General features: G+C 38.7%; 1 protein-coding gene across 1 annotated transcript in view; it reads right to left on the bottom strand.

Moving 5' to 3' along the window:
* MALT1 (MALT1 paracaspase) overlaps window positions 1–13,846 on the bottom strand; it is a gene marked incomplete at its 5' end in the record, with an annotated part of 58,153 nt that overhangs the window by 17,352 nt on the left and 26,955 nt on the right. The window contains 3 exons of the mRNA XM_082667472.1: window positions 4,121–4,324; window positions 9,820–9,852; window positions 11,602–11,628. Coding sequence (XP_082523598.1) covers window positions 4,121–4,324; window positions 9,820–9,852; window positions 11,602–11,628 — 264 coding nt within the window. The remainder of the gene's footprint in view (window positions 1–4,120; window positions 4,325–9,819; window positions 9,853–11,601; window positions 11,629–13,846) is intronic.

Below are 13,846 nucleotides of genomic sequence, written 5' to 3'. Positions count from 1 at the left end.
CCAGGAAAAGCTAAGTGTGTGGTCCAGTGTTTCAGTGCTGAATGCTCAGCTCTGCAATCACGGATATTAAGGCACTGACAACAAAATACCTTTTCTCCACTGCAGAATAATTCATGAAAAGTGTAACAAGAATTTTGTATCAAAGTCTACGTACAAATTATACTGCAGGAGATTAAGCATTTTTATGTTAAATAACTAGACCAAATGACTGTATTTTAAAAATTCCATCTGTAGTACTACTTGTACGTTTAATTAACTACCCTCATTACTCAAGGATAGAAGGACAAAACAGATCTCTTTTAAAATGTCAAAGAATTCAATGTGGTTAAAAATACAATCTTATAAATTAGATCTTTGGGGAATTTTATTTCTTGGGAATATGATTTCTAAGAATATAGTCTGTCACAGATATTTATTTTTGCCTACAGAGAAAATAATTGTTTAAATGGAAGATTTTTCCCACTTGAGTTGAGCTGCAGTGCACCTGGCACAGGGCTCTGATTAGAACATGCACCACCATGACCACCACCGCTGCCGCCACCGACCTACATAGCTCTTACTACACGCCAGGCACTGTTGGAAGAAAGCCCTTTACTTTTATTATCTCATAATGCTCACAACACATATCTCACAATAAGGTAGGCAATGTTACCATCCCCCTCTTACAGATGTACAAGCTGAGACACCGGGAGGTTTAATAGCTTACCCACAGTCACATGACTAATAAGTGATAGACTCGGAAGTGGGATGCCAGCCAGAGTAACTGCTGCGCTATGTTATACTGTCTCTTTATAATCTACTGCTGGCTTTCTAGTTAACTTTACTCTCAGAAAATATAAAATGTTGGTGTGCTGGTTTTCATCACTTCACCACACTATCACTTTAAAAACCCCTTCTTGTTTTTCAAATGAAATCTTAGACTGAACCGTAATACATAATACCAGATGAAAGCTGGGCTTCTCTGTTGAGGCCTGAAGTGGAATGTTGTCCAAATCCCCCATCTATCGGTGAAGGAAAATCTGAATTCAGAAAATAATGACAACAATAGCTACGGTACTTTGAGCGCTTTTAGTGTGCCAGACAGAGGGATGATTATTTTATCTTACTTATTCTGGAACAACTTCATTAATTTAGTCTATCCATTTTATAAGTCCTTTTTGGCTTAGAAAAGTGAAATAACTTGGTCATAGTCACACAGCTAGGAAGCAGAAAAGCCAGAGCGCTGAGCCTGGGGTTGGTTACTCTCAGGTTCGTTGCTTAACCACTGAGCTACACTGACGTGAATGATTCCTCTAGAGTGAATGAGGCTTTGGCCTTATTCTGACCAGACTCCTTTAATCTTTTTTTTCTTTTTCTTTTCAGGTTTGACATTAGCGTTGTATTTTATTTATTTTTTAAAACATCTTTATTGGAGTGTAATTGCTTTACAATGGTGTGTTAGTTTCTGCTGTATAACAAAGTGGATCAGTTATACATATACATATGTCCCCATATCTCTTCCTTCTTGCGTCTCCCTCCCTCCCACCTTCCCTATCCCGCCCCTCTAGGTGGTCACAAAGCACCGAGCTGATCTCTCTGTGCTATGCGGCTGCTTCCCACTAGCTATCTATTTTACATTTGGTAGTGTATATATGTCCATGCCACTGTCTCACTTCGTCCCAGCTTACCCTTCCCCCTCCCCGTATCCTCAAGTCCATTCTCTAGTAGGTCTGCATCTTTATTCGCGTCCTGCCCCTAGGTTCTTCATGACCCTTTTTTTTTTTTTTAGATTCCCTACATATGTGTTAGCATACGGTATTTGTTTTTCTCTCTCTGACTTAATTCACTCTGTATGACAGACTCTAGGGGACTCCTTGAGTCTTGTTTTCTATCAAAGCATATCTAAGCTGCAGCAAGGGACGAATGTAAAAAGGTGTTAGGTAGGGTGGATATCAAGCCAAATATGTAGTTATTCTCCATCCTAGTTTATGTATACAACTGAAACCTTTATCCTTATTTATCTTCAAGGACATGTAGTATTTAAGTCAGTTATTCCTGTTCTTAGATTGTGTTTTTAATGTTTATATATGTTTAAAAATTGAGTTACTTATTTTCTGTTAATTTTTATTTCTCTCACAAACCCAAGGGCACTATAGTACAAAAGGGCATAAACTTGAATGCCTGTGTTTCCCACATCTAATGGGAAATTCCTATGACTCTGCCTTGGCCTCCCCTACCCGCGAAGTGCTCCTGGCCCCCCGGGGCTGTCAGCTGGACACAGGGCACAGTCCAGGGGAAACGCCTATGCCCTCAGGCCTCTACCACACTTACATTGAAAGTAGATGTGTCTGATGTTTGGGATATTCACAATACTTCAAAATATAATGCAGCCACCCTGTTAAGACATGAATCAGTAGTATGTAAACATCTTTTCCAGCTTTCTTAAGCTGCCATTTCGCTTTAATATACCTATTTATTCCATATTCCAAGTTGAGGTTTTCATACTGGGGCAAAGCTTCAGCATAAGCTGAACTCTTCTTGCCAGAACTTTAAATATTTCTGGTTCTCAAGCTTGCAGGGGCAATTAAAAGTTTTGATTTAAAAAGCCAAACCAAGGACTTAAAGCCAAGGTGATAATGTTAATAAGAAATGAGAACAAATAATCAAGTACATAATTCTTCATAAAATTCCCTCACTCTTAAAATACTTCACCAATCCCAAAACCTAAGTCGGTAAATATTTTTTCCTTCTACCTCCTTACTTTTGGGGAAGTTTTAGAAGCCTTTTCCTGTTTAAGCCATCTATGCACTTAAAAATGGAGATAAATTATGTAATGTAAAAATAATCAACCAACCACCTTATTAGAGACTAAAAATATAAACCAACTACCACAAAGGCACATTAGTATCGTATATTCTACCATATTTTCATAAGACAAATGAATGGATTCACCCAGATTCATCACTTTATATACTCATAAACAAGATTATGTTATCAAAACGTCAGCATAATAGTTGAAATCCCAAATCTGAGAGATTTAATTTGTTGATTCACTTGCCTAACAACTGTAATCCTTATTACTTAAGAAGAAACTCATTTAAAACTTATTTAGTACGATTTTAAGACTTTCCCTCATCCCACATACAGTAATGTGTTAAATCTTGGAAAAAATCTTTTCTTCCATTAAAAATTCTACTCTGAGAACCTTTAGCAATTGTACCAAGCTTGCCTCATCATATGACTCTAATCAGAAGTAAAAAGGCTAAATTTAGAAATTATTGAAGTAAAATAATTGGAAAGGTATAGAAGCCAAATCGACGCATTGTTTATCGGTGGCATCCTGACAACAGACCTGGAGATGTCACCTTCCCAGCAGTTGAATGTTATTACACAACATCGTGGTGAGCACAACTCTGAGAAACATGGCTCACAGCACAACATTTGGCCGTTCCATGCTTGTGGTTATGCCCACTAAAAGAAAGAAATTACCGAAGAAACTGCTTACTACTGACAGCATGTTCTCTCTTTAAAGAATCACTGACATATATGTAGTGTTCTTAACATATTTAAAAGAATGAGAAAAACCGTTACAAATTTACTGTTAGAATTTTTGTGGAGGTCCATCTTTAACTGCATCTGCATAAAACTTTAGTTTACTGATTGTTTTCATATGTCTCACTCACCAACATTTTCTTGTTAAATTCTATTGTCCACTAAAAGACCTGAAAATACTATGCAATATTTAGAAAAAGGAAACAAACGTGAAATGTTCATTCGGTTACAGCATTTTGTACGCTAAACACACACACACACACACACAGTAATATTTAACATATATGAATATACAATTTGCTATTTGGTCATTGAACTTTACTGTAGCTCTCGTAGTCAATAAAACAAAATCACGTAAGGTAGGTAAGAATTCTAATAAGAACAACATTGTTTTGACACATGAAAGTAAAGACATCAAGCTAATTAGTCATATGGAACTATGGAATGAAGATCAAAATCCATCTTTTATTACAAGAATAAAACTTTTCAACAATCCGTTTACCATGCCTTTCTGTTTTTTAACTCTTAACCTAACTTATACAAGAAAAATAGTGGATAATTATAAAAGCAAAGATGATAAACATCTTACCATAGACTCCTTTGTCTAAAAGCAGTAAAAATTCGTCCACGGCATTACGCATCTCATATTCAGTAAGATCCAGCAGTGAAACGACTTTGAAATCTAGCTGTCTTAACAAGTTGGTCAATTCATACACATCCACCAAAGGAGCTTTAAGCTTGGGGTGCTCCCAGTAATTCATATTTCCTATCAAAAGAGCAACCTTGTCCTTTGCTATTTAAAAAAAAAGGGGGGGGGGAGGGGGAGAAATTTAAAGGAGGATATAAAAATTAAACCTAATAAAATGCTTTACACATAAGATTTCATTATTTAATTTCATTTTAGAGTGATCACCTTACATAGCAGACCAATAAACTCTATTGAGGAATACAGAGGCTGATGAATCAAACAACTGAAATTAATTGATGCTTTTGAGAACCAGGCAAAGGATATTAGCTGTATATGAAGCATAATAGTAACTAATATTAAAGTAATACTTTTACTGATTTACAACAGAAGGAAAGAATATTCAATATAGACTTTTAGAGCAAATTTAAACAAAGAATGTTTGGAATTGGGTTCCCATCAAATTAGGTTCTGTTTTGCTGACAATGGAACAGGCTAGAAACAAAAGAAATACCAAAAAGAGAGAAAGGAAGAATTCCCATCAGAGCAGATAAGGGGAAATACCAAAGAGGAGGGAAAAGCAGGAGTTTAACAAATACTGTATTTTTAAATTTTCAGTTGATGTACTGTCTCCCGTTAGCTTCTTTAAAAAAAATTTTGTGTTTGGGTGAGATGCGGTTACCTCAGGGCTGCACGAAGACTTTTTGTATGAATACCTTAGCAGTTCAATCTGTGACCTTAGTGAACTGAGGCTTTGCTCAAGGACGTGGTCTCATACAAAAAGTGGTTCTGTTTGTAAGAGGCAAAAAGATCCACACCTGTGCCTTTAAAAGTACCAGCTGGCTTTATCTGGTATATAGCTTGTCCAAAAGAGTTGTGGAAGGCTGAGCATAGCTTAGTGCCTAAGAGGTCTTCAGAATTGTACTTTTGCTAGTCGCGGGTGGGGTTAAAGGTTAAAGACTTGAGACTGTGCCACGACAACAGGAACCTGTCATGATGTTTTTCTCAAGGGCTGGCAGTGGGGTGTGTGCAGCACGTTACGGTCTAAATCCATGATGGAGACACCAGAGAGCAGCAGAGAAGGTGGAACAGGAGCACGTGGCAGTCCCAGACTGACGCTGGCCGGGACTTGGTGACCAGCCTTTGTCACAAAGTGCTGCTAAGTAGCTTATTTATAAATTAATATGGATACTACTCCTGTGCAATTGAAACAGGCACAAATAATCACATTGCTGACTTGATGGCTACAATATATAATCTAATTTCAGATGCTTCAGATCGTTAAGATGATTAAATGTCACCAAAAGTCTCTGGTGGAATTTCTTCTCTTTCCACAGAGCATTTAAGTCTGGAGTTAAACAAGGTCTGGAGAAAAACTAGCACCAACTAAAAGAATGTGACCCTCTCAAAGTGGCAGAATACCCCAGTTTGTGAAAATCCTCAATACTTCTGTCATGGTATCTTTGTTTCTTTGGCCTCGCCGTGCGGCTTGTGCAACCAGGGATTCAACCCAGGCCCTCGGCAGTGAAAGCGCCGAGTCCTAACTGCTGGACGGCCAGGGAATTCCCCTTGTCATGGTATCTTTATTCTACACTGACATTTTCGGAGATTTCTTGCTAATTGCCTATTCTTATGAGTATACACATTTTTGAAAAAAATGAAATGATACTTAAGCCACATTTCTAACTCAATAAGTCACTTCAAGTCCTGTACAAATGATAATCTCTTCTTCTATTCCAAAGAAAAGGCCAATTTTCAAGACTATTTAATAAATAAGTAAATTGAGACATAAAGCCTCTACTAAACTGCCTTTCGTTTTAAAACAATAAAAAAAGTTGAGAATACTCAGGATGGATTTCAATTAGGAGGCAGTATAAAACATGATCACTTGTATTTCCTTTTTTTTTTTTTAGAAGTTTCTTTTTAAATAAACTAGAAATGTACTCTTACCCCAATTTACCCACTATATAGGAACACTTCAGCTGGCTAATCCACAGAAAAATTTCAGAGCATGTTTTTCTGAGCCCATCAACCCTATCAGAGTTCAGAGCCAATGTCAATACACTGATGGACTCAGTTCAATCTGCTCCTAAGTGAGAGGAGGTGGAGGATGTGTGGTCACTGGCTGACATCATTACAGTCCAAATCATGGGGTTCCCAATGCGATTCAAGTAGTAAAGTGTCTGCAAAGCATCGTGGGTTTCGTGGTGGGATATTATGATAGTTTAGGATATATATTAGATTAAAATTTTCTGTTGGCAGAAAACAATTATAAAGGTACGTAATAGAAAAAAATCACGGGGGTTTTTGGTTGGGGGAACAGTTGTCAAACTAACCGTACAGGCTGTTTCTGCTAAGATCGATTATTTATTCACTAGTTTTGTTATCTGTTTGGAAGGAACACTTGGCATTATTTATAGAATGCAAGGGTTCAGGGCTTCCCTGGTGGCGCAGTGGTTAAGAATCCACCTGCCAATACAAGGGGCACGGGTTCGAGCCCTGGTCCGGGAAGATCCCACATGCCGCGGAGCAACTAAGCCCGTGCGCCACAACTACTGAGCCTGAGCTCAAGAGCCCCCAAGCCACAGCTGCTGAGCCCACGTGCCACAATTACTGAAGCCTGTGCGCCTAGAACCTGTGCTCCGCAACAAGAGAAGCCATGACAATGAGAAGCCCACGCACCGCAACGAAGAGTAGCCCCTGCTCGCCGCAACTAGAGAAAAGCCCGCGTACGGCAACGAAGACCCAACACAGCCAAAAATAAATAAATAAATAAATTAAAAAGAAAAAAAAAGAATGCAAGGGTTCAGCAATTTGAGAACTATGGGCTTAAAATGTGTGTATCAATAATTGACCATAACTCTTCAAAAACTTTTCCCCAAGGATAATTTTTAACAGCTAGTTCCTAAACCGTCTTGGAGCACTTTGAGCTTGATGGTAATAAAGATGATGGGTAGGGAACTTACCTTGCCCACTCTACTTGTAAACCAGTTCCTGAACGATAGGTGAACTGGGGTGGATTTAGAATAGAGAAGCAGACTGCAGTGGTCGAAATGAGAGGTGACAAAGTCTCATTCCAGGAATTGGTTGTAGAAAGGGAAAGGAAAAGTCAGACTTTAGAGCTATGACAGAGAAAGAAACAGCAAAATTTGAAGTTGAGGAGACAAGAGTTAGGAATCAAAGAAAACTTCAAAATAGCAACTATATAAACGACTTATGATGGTTTTCAAGTGATAAAATAAATGGAAGAAATTTTCTGTAGAAAAACATTTACTGTAAGAGCCACCCACAACTTCTTGAACACAAACCATTCACTGGAAAAAGGAAACACAAACACCAGTTGATTAAGCAACAGGATAAAACAACTTCAGAAAGAGATTTTAACTACGTGATCCTAGACATCTTCCAAAGTTTAATGAAATGTATTCTTTAAAAACTGGTACAAGTTACATCAATAATTTTATGTCTGATTATTCTAATAGTGTATTACTCATCTCATCCAAAAAGAGTTAATATTCATAAGCAACTGGAAAAGGACCTGGTACATATTAAGTGCTATATAAGTGTTTAAATAAAAAACCCTTTGCGGCTTCCCTGGTGGCGCAGTGGTTGAGAGTCCACCTGCCGAGGCAGAGGACACGGGTTCGTGCCCCGGTCCGGGAAGATCCCACATGCCGCGGAGAGGCTGGGCCCGTGAGCTATGGCCGCTGAGCCTGCGCGTCCGGAGCCTGTGCTCCGCAACGGGAGAGGCCACAACAGTGAGAGGCCCGTGTACCGCAAAAACAACAACAACAACAAAAAACCTTTGGCCATCTATCAGCGATTGAGTATTAACATCAACTTTGACTGGGTGAATATACAGTCCTTGTTGGTTTCATGCATCAGATCTTTTAATTTCTATGTCCTACAAAATAAAGTCCAAGTTCCTTAGACAAAACCATTCATATTCTAATCCAGGCTGCCTTTCCAGCTTGTGGTAAGAGGCAGCCCCTGCAGAACCATGGCTTCCTTGTCTTTAAGCAGTATGGTCACCCTCACCCTGGCCCCTGCCCCCAGCTCCAAATCTGGGCTGCCCTGTGGTTCTCTCTGAGCTTAATGTAGTGTGACACTTTGCCAGTTCTGGGTCTCGACCTTAAGTCCAGAGAGTTTCCGGTTTGGGGATTCAGCCACCATGTAAAGAAATTTAACTACCTGGTGAGACCATGTGGGGAAGGAGCGGAGGAGAGAGAGGGAGAGAGTGAAGTAGACTGAGAATATTACATGACAGGAAAACAGGGGCACATGCCCTTTTACAGGGACAGCTACTATTTAAGCACAACTGACAGCTCTCACTCAAAATCTACCATTTTCAGGAGAATCTAGAAACCTGAATTTATATATGCTATCTGATCAGTGACAACTGATTCTAATTGTTCAACACTGTGTGGGCCACCCCCCTTCCCCAGTCAGTGCCCTTTTCTCCACGGGCTGAGCAATCCCATGTTATGCTACCCTTCACGGTGTCAGCCTCCACCTCTATGCTGATGACACTCATGACTGTATCTCCGAGCCTGGCCTCTCCTTAGAGTTCCAGATCCACGTGCACAATTGCCTGCTGTGTATCTCCGCCTAGACGCGACACAGATACCTCAAACCAGTTAGGTCCCAAAATGAGGGTCATCTATCCTTTGAATCCTGCTTTTGATTCTGTATTCTCTAACTCAGTGGGCTGTATTACCACCTGCCTAGTGGTCCAGCAAGAATCTGGAGCAGGCATGGTGATTCCGCTGTACTTTTTATACCCTATGCTGAGGTGATGAAAACAGCTTACTGATTCCATCACCTCAAGGTCTTCTGAATTTGTTCTGTCTTCTTCTGCATGGTCTTGGTACTACCCTGGTTTAGATTCCCATTCTTTCTTATCTAGACCATTGCAACAGTCTCAGTTGTTCTCCTAACCTAAACAATGCCTCCCTCCAGTTTATTTTCTACACCGATACTAGACTGGCCTTTCAGAGGGACAAATCTCACCCCTCTATCAAGTTTCCTTCCAATAGCTTGTCTGAGAAATGGGGCTCAAGACCTGGTCTCACCCTGCTTCTCCAGGCTCCTTCTCTTCATGTTCTAGAGAATCGTTTGTTACCTGCAACTCCCCAAATACAACAGGCACGCTGTATTCTTTCTCTACGAAGTTTACTTAGGATTTCATGTTCCCTCTATCTGGAAGGCCCTTCTCCTATTCATCCTTCAACATGTAGAGCTGCTATGGCAGCCTCTTTCGTGCTTTCCTAACCTCTAACTCCACCGAGATACAGTATTACGCGTTTTTATGTGACCTATCCATGTTTCTTATTGTCTATATGTGTATTTGTTTGCACACTGACAAACACAGAAATCACTCCACAGAAGCTGATCTGGTCCCTGAAACTGAATTCATAATATTTTAAAGTCTCCTATTCTATAATTTCTTGTATACATATCCAAAATAAAACATTTGGTTTCGATGTTATTCAAATATTTATAAAAGTTGTCAATTTAAAAAGTCTCAAGTCCCTTCATGATCCCCATAAAAGAGTTACATGCTACAGTTATATTTTGATGAAGCATTTTAAAGCTCTACTCACCCAAAGGCTGGTCCACTGTTTGCTCTTTATTATCTATAGAAAGGTAAAAATGCAAAAAGATAAGGAGCTGTTATCCATGATCCATCTTCGGGGTTAGAGAGATACAGAAACAATGAACAATCACATCTGCAGCACCGAAGGGCAGAATGTGGTTTCTAACAGCTAATTTATGATTTTTAAGGTTTTCAGGTTCTTGATTAAAAACATGTACCTAGATGGACAAGAGTCGGAATCGGGGCAGGAGAATGTCTCTGGTAACTGATTACCACAGCTGGGGGTGACACTCTTTAACACGTGAGGTAGAAATTACAATCTGAAAATGGTTGGTGGTGGCAAGCAGCAGCAGGAATTTAACATCTGCTGAACGATGGTGTGGGCCTGCTGTATGTGCTGTAAATATAACTGATTTAAATCATCTCAGTTTGAGGTATGTACTGTTATTACCTCCATTATACAAATAAGGAATCTGAGGCAGAGAAAGACTGAGTCACTTGCCCAGTGTTTTCAAGCTAGGAAATCTCATTCCGTGGTCGCGCTCTTTGCCATCAACTATACATAAAATGAAGTACCTCCCACTCTCAAGGACCATGCAGGAAGAGATGCAGGGAAAGATGGAGTTCAGTCAGTAATATGTCTCTTACTATAGACAGAGTGTTTGCATTTTTAATAATATATATGCTACGAGAATCCACTAAAAATATATTAAATTCTTTTTAACTAAATTTCTTGGTGTTTCTAATTCTTGAGGAGTAACGATATAATGAAAGAGGAGGTCAGGAAAATTTTAGAAGCTTAGTGGTGCTGGTTTGCAAAAGTTTTCCTGAAATAGCTTTTCATAATGTTCATTGAAGGGCATGAAATTACAGACAAACTTAGGAAAAGGGGATTCCTAACCAGATCAAGAGAAGCAACTAGCTACATGACGAGGGTGGTTCTCCAACACCACTTAGTTTTGGGTGCTTGAAGCACGTCTCACAGGGGCTTCCCGGAGCTCAAGGCTGGCACAGCAGGAATGACATGAGGGTAACAGTGGCGTTCTGGTTTGTCTCACTGGCTTATGTGTCATCAGCACAGCCCAATCATCACTCACCATAACAGATGTTTTTTAACAAAATATGGGCACAAAACTAAGCAAACTAGTCATGGTGCTAAAACTATGAGAAATCACATGTCAAGAAATAAGAGGGATCTCTACATATATTAACTGATACATATAAGTACCTTCTTATTGTTCTCCTGTGAGGTTTTATTTTCAGATAGTCACAGGTTCCATCAGTGCCTTTCAGAATGCCCACAGCCTGGACTGGTGTCCTCGGTCTTTCTGGAGTCCTCATTATTACTACGCCTTTCAGCTCAGGTAAGGCTTCCCTTTAGCTTAACTTGTTCAGAAATCTGTTCTGATTAAAACTGGCCGAAGGATGATAACTACTCCTGCCAACTGTCAGTCCCTTAATGGTCAATGACTAACTACTCATTTGTACAGCACTAACAATAATTTTACTTCCGTTACAGACACCCACCCAACTAGTTCAGATGTGTTCAATGACTGAGCAGCTTTGAACAAGGACCCAGGGGTCTGGTGAGTTCAGAGATGTTACTCCTGTCACTCTTTCAAAGGCTGCTTCTTGTCTTTCAAATTAAAGAGCAAGCATTTCCCCATTTAACTGCCTTTTGATGACACAGAGTTATTCACAAGGATAGAGAATATCTATAGCATCTTTAAGTTACTGTATTCAATAACTAAATATCTAAAGCTAATGTTTTAATGTTTGTATTACTCACCGGGATGCCCGAGATTATTTAATTCATCTAAAATAAAATAAGAGAAAATAGATTAAATAATCTTTAAATAATTTAAGTAGATTTAAATAACCTTTAAATAATCTGCCAATTTAGCACAGATAGTAAGACTGACAAAAGAAGTTGATTCTTGCACTGTTGAATCGTGTTATAATGTCTTATCAGGTTAGAACTTTTAAAATGCCATAAAGGAGAAGTCATGCAGTCAAATTGTGAAGAGGAGAGAACGTGGTTGTGGACATCAGTTAGGACTCCTGAGCTATTACTGCTTTCATTAAATGACAAAAAGCTAAATAGACTCATCTTAATTTGATCAGAGTTTTAGATATGCTGGCCAATTATTGGATGAAAACAATCACGAGACAGGTTTGTCTATGGCCTCGACTATACACTTCATGAAACTAATTAAAAACCTCAAATGATATTTTTGAGAATAAACTTTTAATTTTAGAACAGTTCAAGATTTTACAGAACTATCGTGAAGATACTACAGAGAGTTTCTACAGACACCCATACCTAGTTTCCCTATTTCTAACATCTGTTGTCAGTAAGGCGTATTTGTCACAATTAATGAAGCATTAAAGTTCTTTTTTGTTCCAGGACCCCATTCGGGACACCACATCACATTTACTTGTGTCTCCTTGGGCTCCTCTTTGGTGACAGTTTCTCAGACTTTCCTTGTTTTTGATAACACTGACAGTTTTGAGGATTATCGGTGAGGTATTTTGTAGAATGTCTGTAAATCGGGAGATGTCTGATGTTTTTCTCCTGGTTACACTGGTGGAATGTGTTTTTGGAGGTATAGTGGTTTCAGAATTGTTAGCCTGTAGAGCCTGGCTAACAGAAAGAAAATCATCTAAGCAAATACCTATGACATTATAGCCATCTATTTTTCCTTTACAAATTATGTGAAGATAAAAATTAACATTCACAATAAATTATAAATGCTATACTATTCATAAAATATTATGCAGTAACTTCTATGAGATATAAAATCAACTACAGAGTCGTATCAGCTAGAGTACAGGGTTCTGTACAATTTCTTCTGCCTTCTGTGTTCACTCATTCCCAGGTACTTAGGTTAGCACCTGTTCTTCCATCCCATAATCAGTGAGGTTGCTTCATACACTTGCAATAGGTTTAGATTCTTCTGTCATATTCTGTGTTCCATCCTGGGATCCCCCTCCTCTGACCTTCCTAAACGATTTAAAACCTGCATATATGTATTTACCACTACAGCTGCCATATAGAATATTTTCACTGCCCTAAAGAAATCCCCTGAGCTCCACCTGTTCAACCCCCTACCCCTTCTCCTGATCAAGTATCTTTAACAAAGCACATAAAATAGGTCACATCATGTTCTACAGGTAAAAAAAGATACGGTAATGTTGGGACATTGTTAACATGTGCCACTCCACCAACTATAAAATGCCTCAACTTTGAAGACTTTTTTAGAAAGAAGAGTTGGATCTAATTTTTCCATCTGAAATTTTTGGAGTAGTTTCATAGTTGGGTTTTCATCTCTGTTTGGAACAGATTTATCTGAAAGTTATTACTTAATAGTGTGTTTGCCACTGCAAAAATTATAGGAAGAATCTTGCAGGTAAAGAAGCAGCTAGGTGGTAATATACATGCATTACCCAGAAGCTGAACAGCAATGCTAGTTTATGTTTATACTTAGAGGTCTCCAATGTTAGGAGGTTTTAAAAATCATGCAATTAGCTGAAAAAGGAGAAGGAAGAAGAGTTTGGTTAGGATTTCTTTACATAGATTCCCTCACGTAGGGCCCATAGGCCACAGGATTAGAACTGCTTTATGCTAGAGAATTCCTGTCCGCAACTATGACTGGGATGAAAACAGTACTTATAGTATTTCAAAGTGACACCATAGCAGTATGAAGGACAGGAAAACCAGGAAACGTAAGATTTAACATTATTTTTTTACTTTGCTCAAGTAGAGCCTAAGGGTTTATAATAAAGAGGCAGAAATTGAAAAAATACTTTGCTATCCACAAACCTAATTTTGCAAAACAGTGACATCACACTAGGGGAACGTAATTTAAGTTTTAAAATTTACTCATTACAACTTATGTGCAAGGCTTTGGTTAATTAAAACAAGATAAAAGTTTATGTCAAAATAACTTTCAGTTCTTTTTAATCTACCATGTCATTTTTACCATAATATATAGTCTTCAGCCTTGTAGCGTCAAAAAATGGATCTTATAAAT

Source organism: Grampus griseus (assembly GCF_964374135.1).
Source record: "Grampus griseus genome assembly, chromosome: 12".
NCBI lineage: Eukaryota > Metazoa > Chordata > Mammalia > Artiodactyla > Delphinidae > Grampus > Grampus griseus.
Note: the sequence above shows the minus strand (reverse complement) of the source record. Positions and strands in the feature narration are given on the sequence as shown.